General features: G+C 50.0%; 2 protein-coding genes across 5 annotated transcripts in view; both read left to right on the top strand.

The window, feature by feature from the left end:
* The window catches only part of GRB7 (growth factor receptor bound protein 7), a 44,694-nt gene extending 39,928 nt beyond the window's left edge, over positions 1-4,766 (top strand). For all 3 annotated transcript variants that reach the window (XM_077313738.1, XM_077313739.1, XM_077313740.1), the window contains 4 exons: positions 533-593; positions 938-1,025; positions 1,511-1,604; positions 2,346-4,766. In XM_077313738.1, coding sequence (XP_077169853.1) covers positions 533-593; positions 938-1,025; positions 1,511-1,604; positions 2,346-2,492 — 390 coding nt within the window. In that variant the 3' untranslated portion in view covers positions 2,493-4,766. The remainder of the gene's footprint in view (positions 1-532; positions 594-937; positions 1,026-1,510; positions 1,605-2,345) is intronic.
* A 994-nt stretch (positions 4,767-5,760) lies between these two features.
* On the top strand, positions 5,761-13,696 carry LOC143825605 (retinol dehydrogenase 8-like). Of its 2 annotated transcripts, none has more exons than XM_077313741.1 (6): positions 5,761-5,949; positions 6,423-6,584; positions 8,833-9,045; positions 9,700-9,793; positions 11,190-11,373; positions 13,063-13,696. In XM_077313741.1, the coding sequence occupies exons 1-6, from the start codon at positions 5,853-5,855 to the stop codon at positions 13,300-13,302; spliced, it is 990 nt and encodes a 329-aa protein (XP_077169856.1). In that variant the 5' UTR covers positions 5,761-5,852; the 3' UTR covers positions 13,303-13,696. The 2 variants fall into 2 exon arrangements, with proteins under 2 accessions (XP_077169856.1, XP_077169857.1); XM_077313742.1 differs by having other exon boundaries at positions 5,762-5,949; positions 8,866-9,045.
* The last annotated feature ends 3,829 nt before the right edge of the window (positions 13,697-17,525 follow it).

Raw genomic sequence — 17,525 nt, 5'->3', positions numbered from 1 at the left:
GATGGGGGGGGGGGGGGGAGAGAGAACCAGGAATCAGTTTGGATCTCCCAGGGTCTGTGTTGACCCTTATAGAAGCAGATCCTGAGCCATAAAACACATAAATAGGCGTTTTCCATCCCGAAAACTACCCACAACCCGACCCATTCATGACAACAATGTGAGCCAGGTGGAGACGCAATAGGGCAGGCTGTCATTACCCAGGTTTTGTGAAAGCCCGGGGTTTCTTGACGGCTCTGGAAGGTTTTCCCGAATGGGTGAGAGTTAATTATTTTTGAAAATATTTCTAAATTTGTTAAACATTTATCGGTCGATGTGACATATATGGTCATGTCAACCTGGACCCCTCCCAAAATGGCCAGTGATGGGCCTGGGGAGGACACCTGACAACAATGCTCTGGTGTAGAAAAGTTTATGTCACACAATAAAACAGTTAGTCTTGGGCCACAGCCAAAGCAAGCCCAGCCACCTCTTTGGATTTTCCCCAATTAAACTCATTTCCTCTTCCTTTGCTATTTTTCTTTCTGTCCCACAGAAGAAGACAAGTCACCGGTACAGCCTGCCCACTCCATTCCAGAGCTCCCCACTCAATGCTGGTGAGTATCTGTTACAAGCAGCTGGTGCCATTCTAAAAGGAGGATTTCCTTAATTTGAAAACAGCATAAAGTGTTCTTCCACCTTCTCATATTTGTCGCTTGCTTAACCCTGTTCTGCATGTACTTTGCTCCCTCTAGTGGTCAATTCAATATTATACCTCTGCATGTCAGGTGTAAAAACCTGCAGACTTAAAGTTCTGGGAAATATGCTGGAGGTACAACGATGTAATATTGAATCGAACAATAAATGAACTCCTGTATTTCTCACTGCCGAAAATAAGCCTTGCAGCTGCTTATTCTATTCCCTTTGCTAACTCCCCCCCCCCCAAAAAATTATTTTCCAGCCATCCACAGAACTCAGCCATGGTTCCACGGTCACATTTCTAGAGAAGACACCCAGCGCATCATCATCCAGCAAGGACTGGTGGATGGGTAAGATGCTTGCGATATCTGCTCAATTCTTGGGCTCTTCAAGCTCATCTAAATGGAAGCCTAGGCAAAGGGGAGTCTTACTGTGTTAAGTGGGGTTTACCTCTAGGTAAAGATGCAAAGGACTGCAGGCTTAATTTCCCCAAAACTGTTAGTCCATGCCACTCTGCTCGTGATTGTGGAGTGGAGTGGCAGAATAAGCTGCAGACATTTCTGGGGACCGAACTGTATATCGATGACCTTCTCCAAGATACAGACAACCATAGCAAGAGGCATCACCTGCATCAATCACGGCAAGGAATTCATTGGGAGGAGGTTGGGATGGAGCGGCTGGGACAGTTGAGGGGTTTCCTGTGGGGGAGAAGCGTCTGAGCAGGGGGAGGGTATGAATGGAACTGGGGCCGGGGGGACACGCTGGTTGCTCTTTGCCATTTGTGTGCAAGGCAGTGTGTCTCTAACGCCCTTTTCCTGCTTCTTGGCACCTCCAGGGTATTCCTGGTGAGGGAGAGCCAGCGGAACCCCAAAGGTTTTGTCCTGTCGCTCTGCCACCTGCAGAAAGTCAAGCACTATCTCATCCTTCCGGTAAGCAGGGTTAGGGGCGCCAGATCTGGGTTGGGAACCACCTGAAGATTTGGGGGGGGGCTGGAGATAAGGAGATATCTCAGCAGAGGAGAGTGCCCACAGAGTCTACCCTCTGAAGCAGCCATTTTCTCTGGGGGACTTGATCTGTATTGTCCAGAGAGCATTGGTAACGGAGGGGAATCTCCAGGCCCCACCTGGAGGTCGGCAATGCTAGTCCACAGCTGTAGATCGCACATTCAGAATCCTTATTTAAGACAAAATTATTATTTGGCATCTTCCAGAGACTCAAGGCCCTGCCTCTATACCAGGGGTAGTCAAACTGCGGCCCTCCAGATGTCCATGGACTACAATTCCCAGGAGCCCTGGGAATTGTAGCCCATGGACATCTGGAGGGCCGCAGTTTGACTACCCCTGCTCTATACCAACACATAGACATGCGCATGTGTCCAAGGATCACCTTAAAGACTGACAATGTTTGGGGCAGGGGAGGAGCTTTCTTCAAAGTGAGTCTTTAAGGTTTTCCTGGACTCTGGCTCACACCTACTGCTACGATCATGGCTACCCATCTTGATCCACACCCACAGGTTAGATCCAACCAGCCTTTCCGCTGGAGTAAAAGGAAGGTGAGCAGGGGGGAAAGGGGACCAGCATGGATAAAAGCCATGTGGGATTTGGGGCTGTAATGAGGTGGAGAATTGGTTGGGATGGAGTCAATGATTGTCCGTCTGCTGTGGGTTTCAGAGCGAGGAAGACGGGCGCCTCTTCTACACCATGGACGACGGGCAGACCCGGTTCGCCGACCTGATCCAGCTGGTGGAATTCCACCAAATTAACCGTGGCATTCTGCCCTGCAAGCTGAAGCACTATTGCACTTGTGTGGCCCTGTGAGAGTTCACCGGGCTTCCCGGTAGTCCTCCCCATGGCCTGTCACAAGGGGAGAACAGCAGGGAAGAGGACATCCATGAACCCCGCCCACCAGGGCTGACTCTGAACTGTCCACCACTCCTGGAAGCCACCTCTGTCTTGGCCTAGGCCGAGGGACTGAGCAAGGACCGGACGGGAACCCTCTCATTCCAACACCTTTCGGGGAGAGTCGCAGCTCTTAGCAGGCCCAGGCATGGATTGGGGTGGGACGGGGTGATGACAAATTGGGAAAGGGTTAGTTAGGTGCTTCTTTGGCCTGTGGCTCTTGTCATGCCCAGCAAGGGGGGGAATGGGCCAAACGAACCGCTCTCTGCTCGAAGACTCTGCATGACCGCATTTGAGCGTGCTTGCAGCTCCGGTCTTGGCCTGCTCAGCGCAGGACACCCATTTCCTGGGAATTGTCCCGCTTCCCCGGCGCATGCATTGCAGTTGTGAAGATTTGTTCCAAGGAAAGGGAGGCCTGAGGTGGTGGAGCTTGCTGGTGCCCGGCCTATTTGGGGATGCTGGCAGCAAATGACATTTGTCGTCCCAGGCTGGGGGCGAAGAAGAAAACAGGGTGGAAGAAAGACGCACACTCTCACACATACACAAACACACACACACCTGTTTGAAGCCTAAATTGAAACGGGTTCCACTTCATGTAGCCCTTGTTTGTTGGGGGGGGGGGGAAGATTCCTCTTTTCTATCCCCCCGTCTTTGACACTGGACTGCAGGTGCCCAGGGAGGTGGGAGTGGGGTGGGTGGGAGGGATTTGGGCCTGAGGCAGAGAAAACACAGTTGAGGATGATGAAAAGCTCAGCTGTTGACCTGGCCCGGAAGCTTCTCTGAGGATTTTTGGACTCTGTAGTCTTGAGTGGTTCCTGAGCCAGCTTGGCGCAGGGGTTAAGAACAGCAGCCTCTAATCGGGCGAGCCGGGTTTGATTCCCCGCTCCTCCACATGCAGCCAGTGGGGTGACCTTGGGCTAGTCGCAGGCCTGTTAGATCTGTTCTCTCTCAGAGCCCTCTCAGCCCCACCCACCTCACAGGATGTTTGTCGTCGGAGAGGAAGGGAAGGCAATTGTGAGCAGCTTTGAGACTCTTTCAGGTAGCAAAAAGCGGGATATACAAAGCAATTCTTCTTCAGGCCAAGGTCCAGCCAAGCGAAGACCCTGGGGGTTCTCCCTCAGGAGCTCCCATGGCAGGCAGACGGCAGCAGTCCTTTTAGCTCCATTTCATCAGTGCTTCCCTCTTTCAAGATGCCCCCAGTGGCACCACAGCCCATGCTAGGTGGTCAATAAACAGGGCTCATTCCACACACGTTGGATAATGCACTTTCAGGGTGCTTTGGCAGCTCAATTTTCCTCTGCAAAACAAGAAAATCTGCTTCTAAAGTGCAGCAAAAGGGCATTATCCAACCTATATGAAAGAGCCTCTTGTGGTGCAGAGTGGTAAGGCAGCTGTCTGAAAGCTTTGCCCATGAGGCTGGGAGTTCAATCCCAGCAGCCGGCTCAAGGTCGACTCAGCCTTCCATCCGTCCGAGGTTGGTAAAATGAGTACCCAGTTTGCTGGGGGGTAAACGGTAATGACTGGGGAAGGCACTGGCAAACCACCCCGTATTGAGTCTGCCATGAAAACGCTGGAGGGCGTCACCCCAAGGGTCAGACATGACTCGGTGCTTGCACAGGGGATACCTTTGCCTTTACCTTTATGTGGAACCAGCATGGGGCTCCCAAGCTCTGGTTCTCCAGATGTCCACGGACTACAATTCCCAGGAGCCCCTGCCAGCGTGCTGGCAGGGGCTCCTGGGAATTGTAGTCCGTGGACATCTGGAGAACCAGAGCTTGGCCACCCCTGCTCTAAATTGTTGGGCTGGATTGTGGGGCTGCTGGCCCTCCCGCCCTTAAGCACCCCAGATGAGGACCTGAGGACAGAGGAATTTGCTGGAGGAGGGAGGGGGCGGAAGCCAGAAGTGTGGTACCAAGTTGTGAGGCCAGTTGTAACTGTGGTAAATTGTGTATATAGAAGGGATGATGATAAATGTTGTTGTTGTTTTTCATTTTTTTTTTTGCTTTGGTGGTTTGCTTTTGTTTGTTTTGTACACAAATCAGCCATGAGCGGAAGAAGCAGACGCCGAGGAATAACAAACCGTCGAAACAAGACAGCAGATGTCCCTGTATAAAGAATCAAAAAGATTATTTTATCTTTCTATTTATCTGAGATGCAAAACTTCTTACCGATAAATAAAGTTTATGTTTCATAGCTCTCCTGGTTTCCCTTCCGCAAGAATACGGGTTCCGTCGACCCCCCCTGGGCTGTCTTTCTTTTGGGCTTTGGAAGCATCAGGTAGACGTCTGACTGCTCTGTAGGCTTCACATGAAGCTGGAGAGCAGGGATCTCCCCTGGGGATCCGTGGGAGCTCCAGAGGGGGTCCTCAGCCTCCCCCCTCCACCTTAATGGACTCAGCCACAAGTGAAGGAACCAATCCATTGCTTCCCTCCCCCAAGCATGGTTTCTGCAACTGTACACAGCTGGAACCTGTCACTTCTGGGGGTGGGGAGGTGGCAGGGAGGCGTGGCGAGCGGGCATAGCTTCTGGGACTCCTCAAAGCCTGAACAATTCTTTCATGTGCTCCTCTACCCTTAAAAGTTTGAAAAAGGCTGATCTGGAGCGATAGGGATGTGAGTGTCCTGCATAGTGCAGGGGGTTGGACTAGATGACCCAGGAGGGCCCTTCCAACTCTATGATTCTAAGAGGGACAATCACGGAGGCCTCTTCATGTGGGAAACACAACATGACCCAGAAAATAAAACCTTCCTGGCTTTTCTCAGCCAGCACCACTGCAGCTGCTTGACCTGGATATTTGGCGTAGGGTGAGCCTCATTGTGCATCAGAATCACACAGAAAGTGGCCAGAAAGAGCCATCCTGTCCAGCCCCCTGCCACTATCTCCTCGGGGACTAAAAAACACCCACCCTCCGGACAGGTGCTCATGCAATCTCCGTCTATAAGCTTCCAAGGAAGGAGACTCCACCATCCCTTGAAGCAGCATAGTTCATGTACAGACAGCCCTCACTGCTCCCCCCCAAGTATTAATTTGCTTCACCCACACGAGCCTGCCAAGTCTTGTGGTTCTCTTTAAACATCACGAGCGGCCGGGCCGGGAAGAGATTAGGTGAGATTTGTCACACAGATCCACTTGGGGGGGTTAATTCGGGTCAGGGGATTAAAAACCTTTACTCTCAGCCAATTAGGTCTCCAGCGGGCCTTTTTTAGGGCCTGCGAGGAGGGACCCTGCAGGGAAGATGTGAGGGACCTGCCGGAAGTCCAGTTGGTCCAGACGGCCGCCATGGCTCCCAAGACCGTCCTGATCACGGGATGCTCCTCCGGCATTGGGCTGGCGCTGGCTGTGAAACTAGCCCAAGACAAACAGAGGCGGTTCAAAGGTGAGGTGGCTTCCTTTCCTTTTTTGCAATATGCAGAAATCGGAATCGTAAACAGACAGATCCTTCTGAGTCCCCTGGAGCCAAGGGGAGGGGAAGGGTGTAACTCTGCTTAGAACTGCACAGAGAGAGTCGTAAGAAGCTAAATGATCATATGATCATCATCTGAGCTCACGAAGACCAGCTGGGCTCGTTCTGCACATGTTGGATAATGCACTTTCAATGTGCTTTTCCTACTGGATTTTTCAATGCAGAACATCTGCTTCTAAAGTGCATTGAAAGTGCATTATCCAATGTGTGCAGAATAGGTCCTGGTTACTTGGTTTTGTTGCCCCCTTCAGTGTTCTCAAACTACCTTAGCCAAGGTGTCCCGAGTGCCAAAAAAATCTAGTTTGAACAGAATTTGATTTTGGCCTGCCGGGGCCTGGAACCCGGGGCGGTTTTGGCCTTCACGTGACCCCGTGCCTGTGTTGCAGTGATTGCCACTCTGAGGAACACGGCCAAGAAGGAAAAGCTGGAAGCAGCAGCTGGGGTGGCTCTGAACAGGACCCTGGAGATCAAAGAACTGGACGTCTGCGATGAGAGATCCATCCGCGGCTGCATCAACAGCCTCCCCAACAGGCACGTAGACATCCTTGGTGAGTCCCCCCCCAAAATTGGCTTCTCTCAGCATCACCAGGAACCACGTGTGTGTGTGCCAGTTTGGTGTAGTGGTTAGGAGTGCGGACTTCTAATCTAGCATGCCAGGTTGCACTTCTGCACTTCCCCACATGCAGCCGGGTGACCTTGGGCTCGCCACAGCACTGATAAAGCTGTTCTGGCCGAGCAGAAATATCAGGGCTCTCTCAGCCTCACCCACCCCACAGGGTGTCTGTTGTGGGGAGAGGAAGGGAAGGGGATTGTAAGCTGCTTTGAGCCTCCTTCGTGTAGAGAAAAGCGGCATATAAGAACCATCTCTTCTTCTTCTTCTTCTTCTTCTTCTTCTTCTTCTTCTTCTTCTTCTTCTTCTTCTTCTTCTTCTTCTTCTTCTTCTTCTTCTTCTTCTTCTTCTTCTTCTTCTTCTTCTTCTTCTTCTTCTTCTTCTTCTTCTTCATGGGGCTTTGCTCTGTTTTTGTTGGTTATTGATGTGAAAGTATGCAACAGCCATAGGGGAAATCTTTAAGATGCGCAACCAAAAATGCAATGGAAATCCATTACGGAATTCATTGTTGACTGGCAAAATTGAAAGGACATGGAGGCCTGAGCTTTAAATAGCCAGGAGGCCAAGCATGAGTTGTGCACTTCACAAGGGAGCCACTCTCTCTATGGTCTGGCCTCAAGCTGCAGGTATAACGCTCCAGCGTTGCATCGTGATATCTCTGTTATTTTTCAGACGATTTCAAAACTTTATCAACCCAGAGTTTCGTCTCGTTCAGATCTTAAATTCGACATAAAAATAGCTTGGCATAAAGATTTGAAAAGTTTTTAGAACAAAAATTCAAAAAAAAATTGCAGGGTTTTAATGTCTGATGTTTCCACCTAATTCTGATTCTTACAACTTTTTTGGATTAGAAAAGCGCTCAGGGGACCTAATGCAGCAGAATCCATCTGGTCTATACGTGAGGACAACAGACAAATTAACCAACGTAACCACTTTGGCTGATTCTGTGAGGGTTCAAGGGGGTGGCAGGTGAAGTAAATTCTAGAGAGTTGCTTAGTGAGAACATTTGCATTAACATTTGCATTCCTTTCTTCTTTTGGGCAGTACATCTGCCGGGTAACTTCTCTTGGCAGCTTTCTCACTGTGAAACTTTATGATGATATGACTGGTACGCAGGTTCACGTTTTCTTGTTTGGACCGTTGACTGCAACTTTGGTCATATTCATCTATTTGTATGGATGTATCTAAGCCGAGATCTGCCAGCTGGCGTAGCCCTTGTACAACTGATCCATATTCAGCTTCACTAATAGTTCTATCTTGCTTCTTACTATAGCTCTTTCTCCAGGGAAACATACGTGGCCCTGGGTGAATTTTCTTTCTTCCATGTCTCCTCCCCAGCCAGCGTTGACATATGCCATGAGCTTAGGGCTGTCATTTTGTGTCACTCACGGGATTCAGCATATTAACCACCGTGAGGTTAGTTGTGTGGAGGTCTTGTTTCACATTGTCTCCCCCATCGCAGCAGATTTTAAATTTAGCTTCGGCCCAACATGGTCACCCGCCTGGGTTTTCCCCGGCTCCACTACCAATTCCCCCAAACCTGTTTCAGTGCAAACTTTCTGTGAAGATCATCCTGGTAGGCAAACGTGACTTGTGACTCACCGAAGAGCCAGAATGACATACTGTTAAGAAATCATATGACAGTGAGCAAGACCCAGGTTCAAATCTCCACCGTGTCACAGCCTGGCCTGGTATTGACAGGTACACTGTCTAATAAAGCTTCATGTTTCTAAAGTTGTCTTTCTCTAGGGCTCAACACTGCCCCTTCTACCCCTAGTTTCTAGCAGTCCAGTCTCCTGCTTTATTATATAATTAAAAATATTGCTTTATTATATTTCTTTATTCATAACCTGCTTTCTGCCTTCTCTTCAAATGGGAACCCTGGTGTGGCTTGCGGCTTTGTTCTCCTTTCCTCCCTTTTATCTTCACAACAACCTTAGGAGTTAGACTAGTGTGGGTGAGAGGGACACATGACCCAGCAAACTTCCACAACACATGCAGGGATTTGAACCTGGGTCTTGCTGGACACCTGGAGGCCCACAGTTTGGATACCGCTGTCATGGAGTAAGCGGCCATTTTCTCCAGGTGAATTGCTCACTGTCACCTGGAGGTCATTTGGAACCCTAGAAGACCAGCACTTGGTGGCTCCTTCTTTACCTTATCTCCATTGTCTTTCCTTGGACGAGGGTCAAGTCAGATCTCTTGGCCTCCTTTTGCAGTCAACAATGCCGGCGTGGGCCTCATTGGACCCATCGAGTGTCAATCAATAGAGGCGATGAAGGCTGTCATGGAGACCAACTTCTTCGGCATGGTGCGGATGATTAAGGAGGTCCTTCCTGACATGAAGAAGAGGAGGAGTGGCCACATCGTGGTCATCAGCAGCGTTATGGGTTTGCAAGGTAAGCCAGTTGGGTAGCAATCACATGACCTTCATATGACCTTTGCTACAACCTTCTCTAGTTGTGTTCTTTTCAGTAGTCCAACAGTGGAACCAATCGCCTAAGGAAGTGGTGAGCTCCCTTTCATTGGAAATCTTCAATCAGCAGTTGGACAGCTACTTCTCCTGGGTCCTTTAGGCTGCAATCCTGCACTGAGCAGGGGTTGGACTAGTTGGCCTGTCTGGCCCCTTCCAACTCTATGATTCTATGGTGCTCTAAGAAGGAGCCAAGCTCAGGGTGGCTGTTTTAGCTTTCCTTGCCTGAGCGATCAGTTTGAGGTCCGGCTGCCTGTTAGCGCAGCTGTCTGCTGAAGCTGTGCCTCGTAGGCTTTGCTGCTGAGGAAATCTCAGGGAATTACAAGAACCTTGTTCAGCTTTCAGCTTCATCTCTTAGCATTGCTTAAAGGAGACATACTTGTCCACGGATTAAATATAATAAAGAGACTTTTTGCTTACCCTTTCTGCATCGTGCTCCTAAAGACATAGATGAATATCTTGGACGCGTGGTTCGTTATGTCTTGAGCTCCGTTATGTTGTTTTTGTGTTCTCCTCCAGTGTTTCTGTCATATCCCAATAAGCCTTCCCTAATCTCTCTTCTTTGGTGTTCCCCATTCAGGAATCATGTTTAATGACATCTATGCCGCGTCCAAATTTGCCATTGAGGGATTCTGTGAAAGCCTGGTCGTTCAGACGCTCAAGTTCAACGTCTTGTGAGTTGACCGATATTCAAAAGCCCGGGTTGGTGGTCAAAAGAGTCTAGCCTTCTTCTGGGTAGCATCTGCCCGTGTGGTTTGTGTGTTACAATGATGATCAAAGGATCTACTGAAAGGGAAACCAAGTCATCATGCAAGCATCTAATCCCTGTGTACACATGGAATTGACTTATCTGGAGTTGGACCATTGGTCTTTCTAGATGGAAGTAGTGTGTATTTCAGGGGTGGCCAAACGGTGGCTCTCCAGATGTCCATGGACTACAAATACCATGATCATCTGGAGAGCCACTGTTTGGCCATCCCTGGTCTATTTTGATCAGCAGAACCATCCAGGGTCTCAGTCTTTCACAGCATCTAGTTTAAACTAGAGATAGCAGGGACTGAACCAGTGACTTTCAACACCCCAAGCAGATGCCCTGTCTATGGTTACCAACTTCCAGGTGGCACCTGGATATCTCCATTTATTACGATTGATTTCTATATGACCAAGTTCAGTTCACATAACACATAACCATTGGCCTGAAACAGGACCCAACTAGATGAGGCTGCCAGCTCTGGCTTGGGAAATAGCTGGAGACTTTTTTTTGGGGGGGGGGAGGAGCTGTGAGTATCTCTCTAACTTAAATTGTATTAGATCAAAATATGAGCTCAAAGAAACCTTTAAGACCAACAAAGCATTATTCAAGGTGTTAGCTTTCATGTTCTCCTTCTGACCAACATGACTACCCACCTGAATATAAATTGTATTCTTTTATCTCGTAGCGTGGTCATTCATTCATTCATTCATTCATTCATTCATTCATTCATTCATTCATTCATTCATTCATTCATTCATTCATTCATTCATTCGATTTTTGGACCGCCAAAGCCCTGGGAACCAAAAGTACCCATCAACAGCAGAGGCTGTCTGTTGAGAGTCTGCGTGATTATCTGCTCTGGCCTTGCTTCCTTCTCAGAAGCCTTCAGGGAGTGTGAGCAGTTCTGCCTCATTTTTGCATTGGGTGTCACAGCCAACCCCTGGGACAGGAACAAAGCAGAGGTATCCCTCCTCTAAGGAGGATGTCTGCTGCACCTCTGCACGCCTCTCTGCTCCTTTTGATCAGAAGGCATGCTTAGAACAGTCCGTGCAGCATAAGGGGCTGGTTCCACAGGGGCTGAACTCTACGTATTCTTCAGAAGATTTCTTTTTAGAGTAAAGTGGTGTGTCCAATTGGGGAGGAGAAAGTACATCTTGACTGTGGAAAAGGTGAGAAGAAAGAGGGACAAGGTTCTGTGCTATATATAGAAGGTCTGACGGGTGGAACATCGCACAGGCAAACCTTTTCCTAGCAAGAGGAAATGCATCACCCCTTGAGTCTCTGGCTTTCCTCCTCCAGCTGTGCTTCCTTCGCAGCATCAGCTTGATCGAGCCAGGCCCCGTGGTGACCGAGTTTGAGACGAAGATCTACGAAGAGGCGGAAAAAGCTGACTACTCTCAAACCGATGCCGAGACGGCGGAGATATTCACCAAGATCTACCTGAAGAATTCCAAGGCCATCTTCTCCAGCTTGGGACAGAGCCCCGAAGATATTGCCGAGGTGAAAACGCCCAGGCTGTGTGCAAATGTGTGAGAGGATGGCCATTTTGTAGGGTTTTCAGCCTTGTCCATTTCTGATTTGAGACGTACCTTGTTTCAGTCTCGCTTGGGGTTGACAGCTTTCCGCATTTCGACATCCCCCCCCCCCAGGTTCCCAGGCTGAAATCTGGCATATTTTCCGGATCTGTTTCAAATGGAGGCAGTTTCCCATCATGCTTTGCTCCCAAGCCCTGCCCTCTTTAGGGTCCACCCCCTAAATCTCCAGGTGTCCCCCAACCCAGAGCTGGCATCCTTAAAGCTCAGATGTTCTACAAAGCCATGGTAGATGTTCTACACAGCCATTCTTTCACATCCTCATTTGTTTGGGACTTACAGTCGCGTTTCCTTCTTCCCTTCTGGCTTTGTTGGGAAATTAATTTGTACCTCATGTTAACAGATAATCCTGCTAATCCCGTTCCCAAGCGCTGTAAGCCTCTGGAGCTTTGGTTTGGCCTCTGAGCTTTCGTTCTGGGTCTCCACCTCTCTGTAAGCCTAGCTGGCAGGCATCGGTTGTGAGGAAACAGCTGGCGCCAGTAAAGGAGCTGGGGCCTACTACAAAGCCCATCGCTCTGTGTGAGTGCGATCCCTGGAGACGCACATGAGAATATTCGGAGTTCTTTGCAGGAGATATAGGAAAGCGGTCCGAATGGGGGGTCTGCTAAAGTAGTGTGAATGACTAACTATTTCTCACAAACAAAAAATGGTTGGTTGGTTAGTTGGTTAGTTGGTTAGTTGGTTAGTTGGCTAGTTGGTTAGTTGGTTAGTTGGTTAGTTGGTTAGTTGGTTATTCTGAATAGCTGGGAAAAGTACAGAGGACAACCCAGATGAGTAGGGGGTTAAGGACCCTCCCTGGGAGGGAAAGCAGAAGAGTCTGGAACTTTGCAGTACAGGAAAAAGGGGTCATCATAGAGGTTTATAAAATTATGCATGAGGTGGAGAGAGTAAACAATGGAAACGTTTTTCCCCTCCCAAAATACTCAAGGGCAGCTAATCAAGCTGATGGGCAGCAGATTCAGGAGGGACAAAAGGAAGAGTGTCCTTTAATCACAGAGAGGGATTAAAATGTGTAATTCACTGCCAGAGGATGTAGTGAGGGCCACAGGACTAAACAGCTTTGAATGGAGACTAGACAGATTCATGGAGATCAGTCTATCAAAGGCCAGGGTGGATGAGGGGAACCTCTTCATTCAGATGTAGTCAACTCTAAAATTAAAGGAAGCAACAAATGTTTCGAAAATTGGAAGGGTTTCCTGTGTTGGTAATTTTTTATGGGTGGCCTCTCCCACTGTTTCCAGTCTCCAAATGCCTCATCCAAGATGACTTCTGTTTAGCTGAAAAACCAGGCATGCTTCCCGCCCCCTTCAGAATGGCTGATGCTACTCCTAAGCAATTGTCTGCCCCAGATTTAATCGGTTCATCACTCAATCACTGTGACCGTGTGGGAGTAGCCCTCCCAGTTCTCGTGCCGCTCTCATGAGTAAGCCCAGCACCCACACGTGTGAGATTCCGTGGTCAGAAGAGCACAAATTTCCAGGCAACCTGGAGGGACTTGGCCCGTGTCAGCACTAAGTCCCCCAAAACAGCTTGAAAGAGAGATCCTTCCAGTGAGGGTTGCTGGGTCGACTCACGCCATGCCTTTCCTTCCCCTTAGCACACCCTGAAGGTCATCGGCGCGGCCAAGCCCCCCTTCCGGCACCAGACCAACGCCATCTACACGCCCATGACCGCCCTCAAGCACGCCGACCCCACCGGGGCCCTGATGACCGACTCCTTCTACAAGCTGGTGTTCAAATACGATGCCCTCCTCCACGTGAGCCTGAAGGCCATCCGCCTCCTACGCTGGCAGGCCCACAAAGTGCGCCAAGGGGCCCGGCTACTCGGCTTCCGATGAGGCCCAGCTTGGACAGCCAGGGTTGCCAACTCCGGGTTTGGATATTCCTGGAGATCTGAAGGTGGAGGGTAGTGGGATTTGGGGGAGAGGAAGGAACTAATTGGGGGATGATGCTGGAGAGGCCACCCTTTACTCCCAGGAAATTGATCTTGGTTGTAATGGAGTTAGTTGTAATTCTAGGATCTCTCCAGGCATCACCCGAAGTTGGCGACCTATACAAGGGAGCTGTGCAGCTCCGTTTCGCCTTACCAGACTTTGCCATTCATTCATGTACTTTTAACTGTTGATCTTATTCCCCCTATTTAACCCTTGGAAACCTGGGGACCGTCTTTCAGCTCTTGCAGACCCTTGAGAGGAAGCAAGCGCAAGAAGAAATAAAACCAGAATGCTTTTGTCAGCCTCCCTTTTGTTCACACGCCTTTTAACCCCCAGGTTTGCATACAAGTATTTTTGTCTCCTTTTAACTCTTTTGCATTTGCCTTCCTTCCCCTTCCCCTTCTTCTTTATCATTGGCTTGTCCCCCTTTTGATCCAGACCCCATTAACCTCTTTTTCGCTTTCTCTTTTTATAAGCACTATTATCAGCCTCCCTTTTTGGTTTCTCCAGATGTGGTAGGTGGTACTCTGGGCTCCTCCCTCTCCCTGGTCAGGAATTTCGGGGGTGTTCTTTGATGCCTCCCTTTCCATGGAGGTTCAGATCACAAAGATAGCTCACCAGGAATTTTATCACCTGTGCCAGGAGAAGCTACTAGGGTCCTACCTCCAGAAGACCTCCACAGTGCTCTATGCAATGGTCAGCTCTAGACTGGCTTGCTATAACTCATGCTACACAGGCCTACCCTTGGTCCTGACCCAGAAATTGCAGCAGGTGCAAAATGTGTCCGCTAGGGTCCTTGCGAGGACCCCTGAGAGGGTACATATATGCCCTCCCCACCAACATTGGCTGCCAGTTGAGTTGTGGATCAGGTATACAAGTTGAAATAATAATAATAATTTTTCCTAATCCTCATGGGAGGGATGGGGAGAACCCAAGCAGGGATGAACTATCCCTAGAATTCAAATTTGAGAAATGCCCCACAATCTAGGGCAGCCTTTTTTCAACCTTTTGACCATGGAGAAGCCCCGAAGATAATTTTTCAGGCTTCGAGGAACCTGGAAGTGACGTCAGCTGGCCACGCCCCCTGCCACGCTCCCGGAAGTGACATCACCACCTGAGTTAACAGGCAGGACTGAGTGGGGGAGAGACAGGAGGTGGTTTAAGGTGAAGTAGGCATGCAGGCGCGTAAACCATGAGAGAACTCACTCATGCTCGGGAGGGGAATCTATCAAGGTGGGTGGTTCCCTAGTTTGTGGCTGAGTCTATTTCAGTGGGAGGGGAAAGGCTGCAGACCCCCTCTAGAGCTCCTGCGGACCCCCAGGCGTCCCCAGACCCTTGCTTGGAAATCCCTGCTCTAGAGCATCAATGGCTGGCAGATGGACCTATGTGCATGTTGCCATCTGGTGGTCCTTTGGGATGATGCTGAGTCTTCATTCTGGTGAGGAGGGTGGGTCGTTGAGATGAATAAATTTGGTGAGCATAAAGAAAATGTGGATGTGGACAAAATTGAGAGGGTGCGCAGGAGAGTGATGAGGACGATCCGGGGCCTGGGGACCAAGCCCTAGGAGGAAATGGGAATGGCCAGGTTGGGGGAGATTGAGATGGCTCTCATGAAGAATTGGAAAGGTTGTCACTCAGAGGAGGGCAGGGAAAGGTTCCTGTTGGCAGCAGAGGAGAGAACCTGCCGGAATAGGTTTAAGCTAAGTATAAAGCAGAACCTGGTGGAATTTTTTTTTCTCACAGTCCCAGTAGTTCAGCAAGGGAAGGGGCTGCCTGAGGAGGTGGGGAGCTCCCCCCCACTGGCCGTCTTCAAGCAGCGGCTGGACAGATCCTTCTCCTGGGCGCTTGAGGCTGATCCTGCACTGAGCAGGGGGTGGGACTAGGTGGCCTGCAGGGCCCCTCCCCACTCTAGGATTCTAGGAGTCTAAAAACAAAACAGAATTGTTTTGGCAGGGAGTCTTTGAAATATCAGCCGGTTGAGTGCCGCAAGGGAATTTTCCTCTTGTCCACATCAGCGGGAGCAGAGGCTTTTGGGCTTCTCATAGCTGAATCGCCTGTTTGAAACCCGAAGACGCACACCTTCCTTTCGAACACGTGAAAAAGGTTTATTTTGCAGAGCACACAAGAATGATCCAGCTCCTGGTGTGTCTAAATGAGTCACTGTTTGGGGCACGCCACCTGACTGCGAGGAAGCAAACTGAGAGCAGTGACTCATACAGTGAAGCGGTAGGCATCTTCCTTTGAAGGCCGAGGATTCTCCCGCCTCTCTGAATGAGGAATTAATAACTGGTCAGGCATACAGTAGAACTACCCACCACCAGCAATGTCTCCTTAGGACAGGGCAGTTAATCATGCAGAGACACAGCCTGTGAGGTCAGCCCTTGCATGGTTTGGTTCATTTTGTTCTCTTCACACCCCTTTGCGGGTTCCCCCTTCCCATGACAGATAATAAAGATCTGCTGGAAAGCAACCTGCTTGGGAAGCATGGAGGGCATGGTTTTATTTTATTTTGCCTGAATGTGCAGCTTGGCTCACTGGCTTGAGTCATCTGATGCTCTTTGCCCTGCAGACCGTAATCAACCATTTCCTGTTTAAGGGGATGCTCTGGTCTGCAGACTGTGGGCTGGTGTGGGTGAATGTGGATAGGGGGGACACGCATGGTTTGGAGAGAGAGTGCAGCTGGACATGCCTTCTTTTGCAAGGGGCCAGTGCCGCAATGCCCTCGGGTGAGGCAGGATACTGGGGCCTTTGCTGCCAGCCCCCCAAATATGTCATTTCTCTGCCAGCTCACTTATGAGGTTTTTGCCGCTCACATACTAAGCTGCATACACGGCCCAGTGGCTGTGAGCATGGGAAGTGGGAAGGCTCATGTTCAGGGCTGGGAAATGGGGCACAAGCACATGGGCAAGGGGGTGGAGAGGGGGCTCTGGGAATTCTCTGCCCAGGGACCCTGAAACTCTGCACCCGGCCCTTCTTGAACCCTTCCAGCTAGCATGAAAGTGAGCTAGCGTGGAAGAGTAGTTAAAGGCCAGCAGACTCGAATCTGGAATTCTGGGTGACCTTGAGCTATCCACAGTTCTTTTAGAGCTGTCCTCACAGAACAGTTCTCTTAGAGCTCTCTGTGTCTCATTGACCTCACGCGAGAGGAAGGGAAAGAGGTTTGTAAGCTGCTTCAAGACTCCCTCAGATAGTGAAAAGTGGGATATTAAAAAACCTTCTTCTTCTTCTTCTTCTTCTTCTTCTTCTTCTTCTTCTTCTTCTTCTTCTTCTTCTTCTTCTTCTTCTTCTTCTTCTTCTGCTTGGCCATTGCTTGCTTCTGCACTAAGCCTCTGGCATTGCTTTGAGGTCTCCCATCCAAATACTACTCAGCGTCGCTTCTGTGATCGGACGAGATGGGGCCAGCCTGGACTACCAGGGGTCAGAACCCCATGGTCAATTAACTACCCTGGAGGGCCAGCAAGCAAGGCAGAGAGGCCAAGGCCTTCCCCTGACGTTGCCTCCTAGCACTGCTGCCTACAGATAGACTGCCTTTGGATACAGGAGCTCAATCCAGTTCGAAGTCGACGATGGCCGCCATTGCTATGGAACTTGGGGGGGGGGGTCACTCCTTGGGAGGGGGTGTTAGGAGACGCCTATTTGGAGAGGCGCCCTCGGTTGTGGGACAGGAAGGAGAGGGGGCACCGTCCTCCCAGGGGGTCTCGCTCAGTCATATGATCCCAAGGCTGCGGGCCCATGAGCAGCCCTCAGGAGTTTCACTTCCCAAGTCCCCGCCAGAAATAACTCCAGCAAGAGCTGCTTATCCAACCCTGACCAGATATTTTTAACAAGCCTGGGGTTAAAGCGATGAAAAACTTGCACGGTGGAGGTTTTTGTCATTCTTTTTACGTCTCTGGACTGAAGGGCAGGTGCCCCGGAGCGGCAGAACCCCAGCCTGTGGTTTGCAAATCAGAGGGATCTTCACTCTGCCTGTTCTTCTTGGCCCCAGCTGCCCAAGGCGGTAAGGAGGTCCCCTTCGCTGGCGGTCTTCAAGCAGCAGCTGGACAGAGGCTTCTCCTGGATCAGTGGTTCTCCACCTTCCTGATGCCACGACCCTTTAATCCAGTTCCTCCTGTTCTGGTGACCCCCAA

The sequence above is a fragment of the Paroedura picta genome, chromosome 16 (genome assembly GCF_049243985.1).
Source record: "Paroedura picta isolate Pp20150507F chromosome 16, Ppicta_v3.0, whole genome shotgun sequence".
NCBI lineage: Eukaryota > Metazoa > Chordata > Lepidosauria > Squamata > Gekkonidae > Paroedura > Paroedura picta.
Note: the sequence above shows the minus strand (reverse complement) of the source record. Positions and strands in the feature narration are given on the sequence as shown.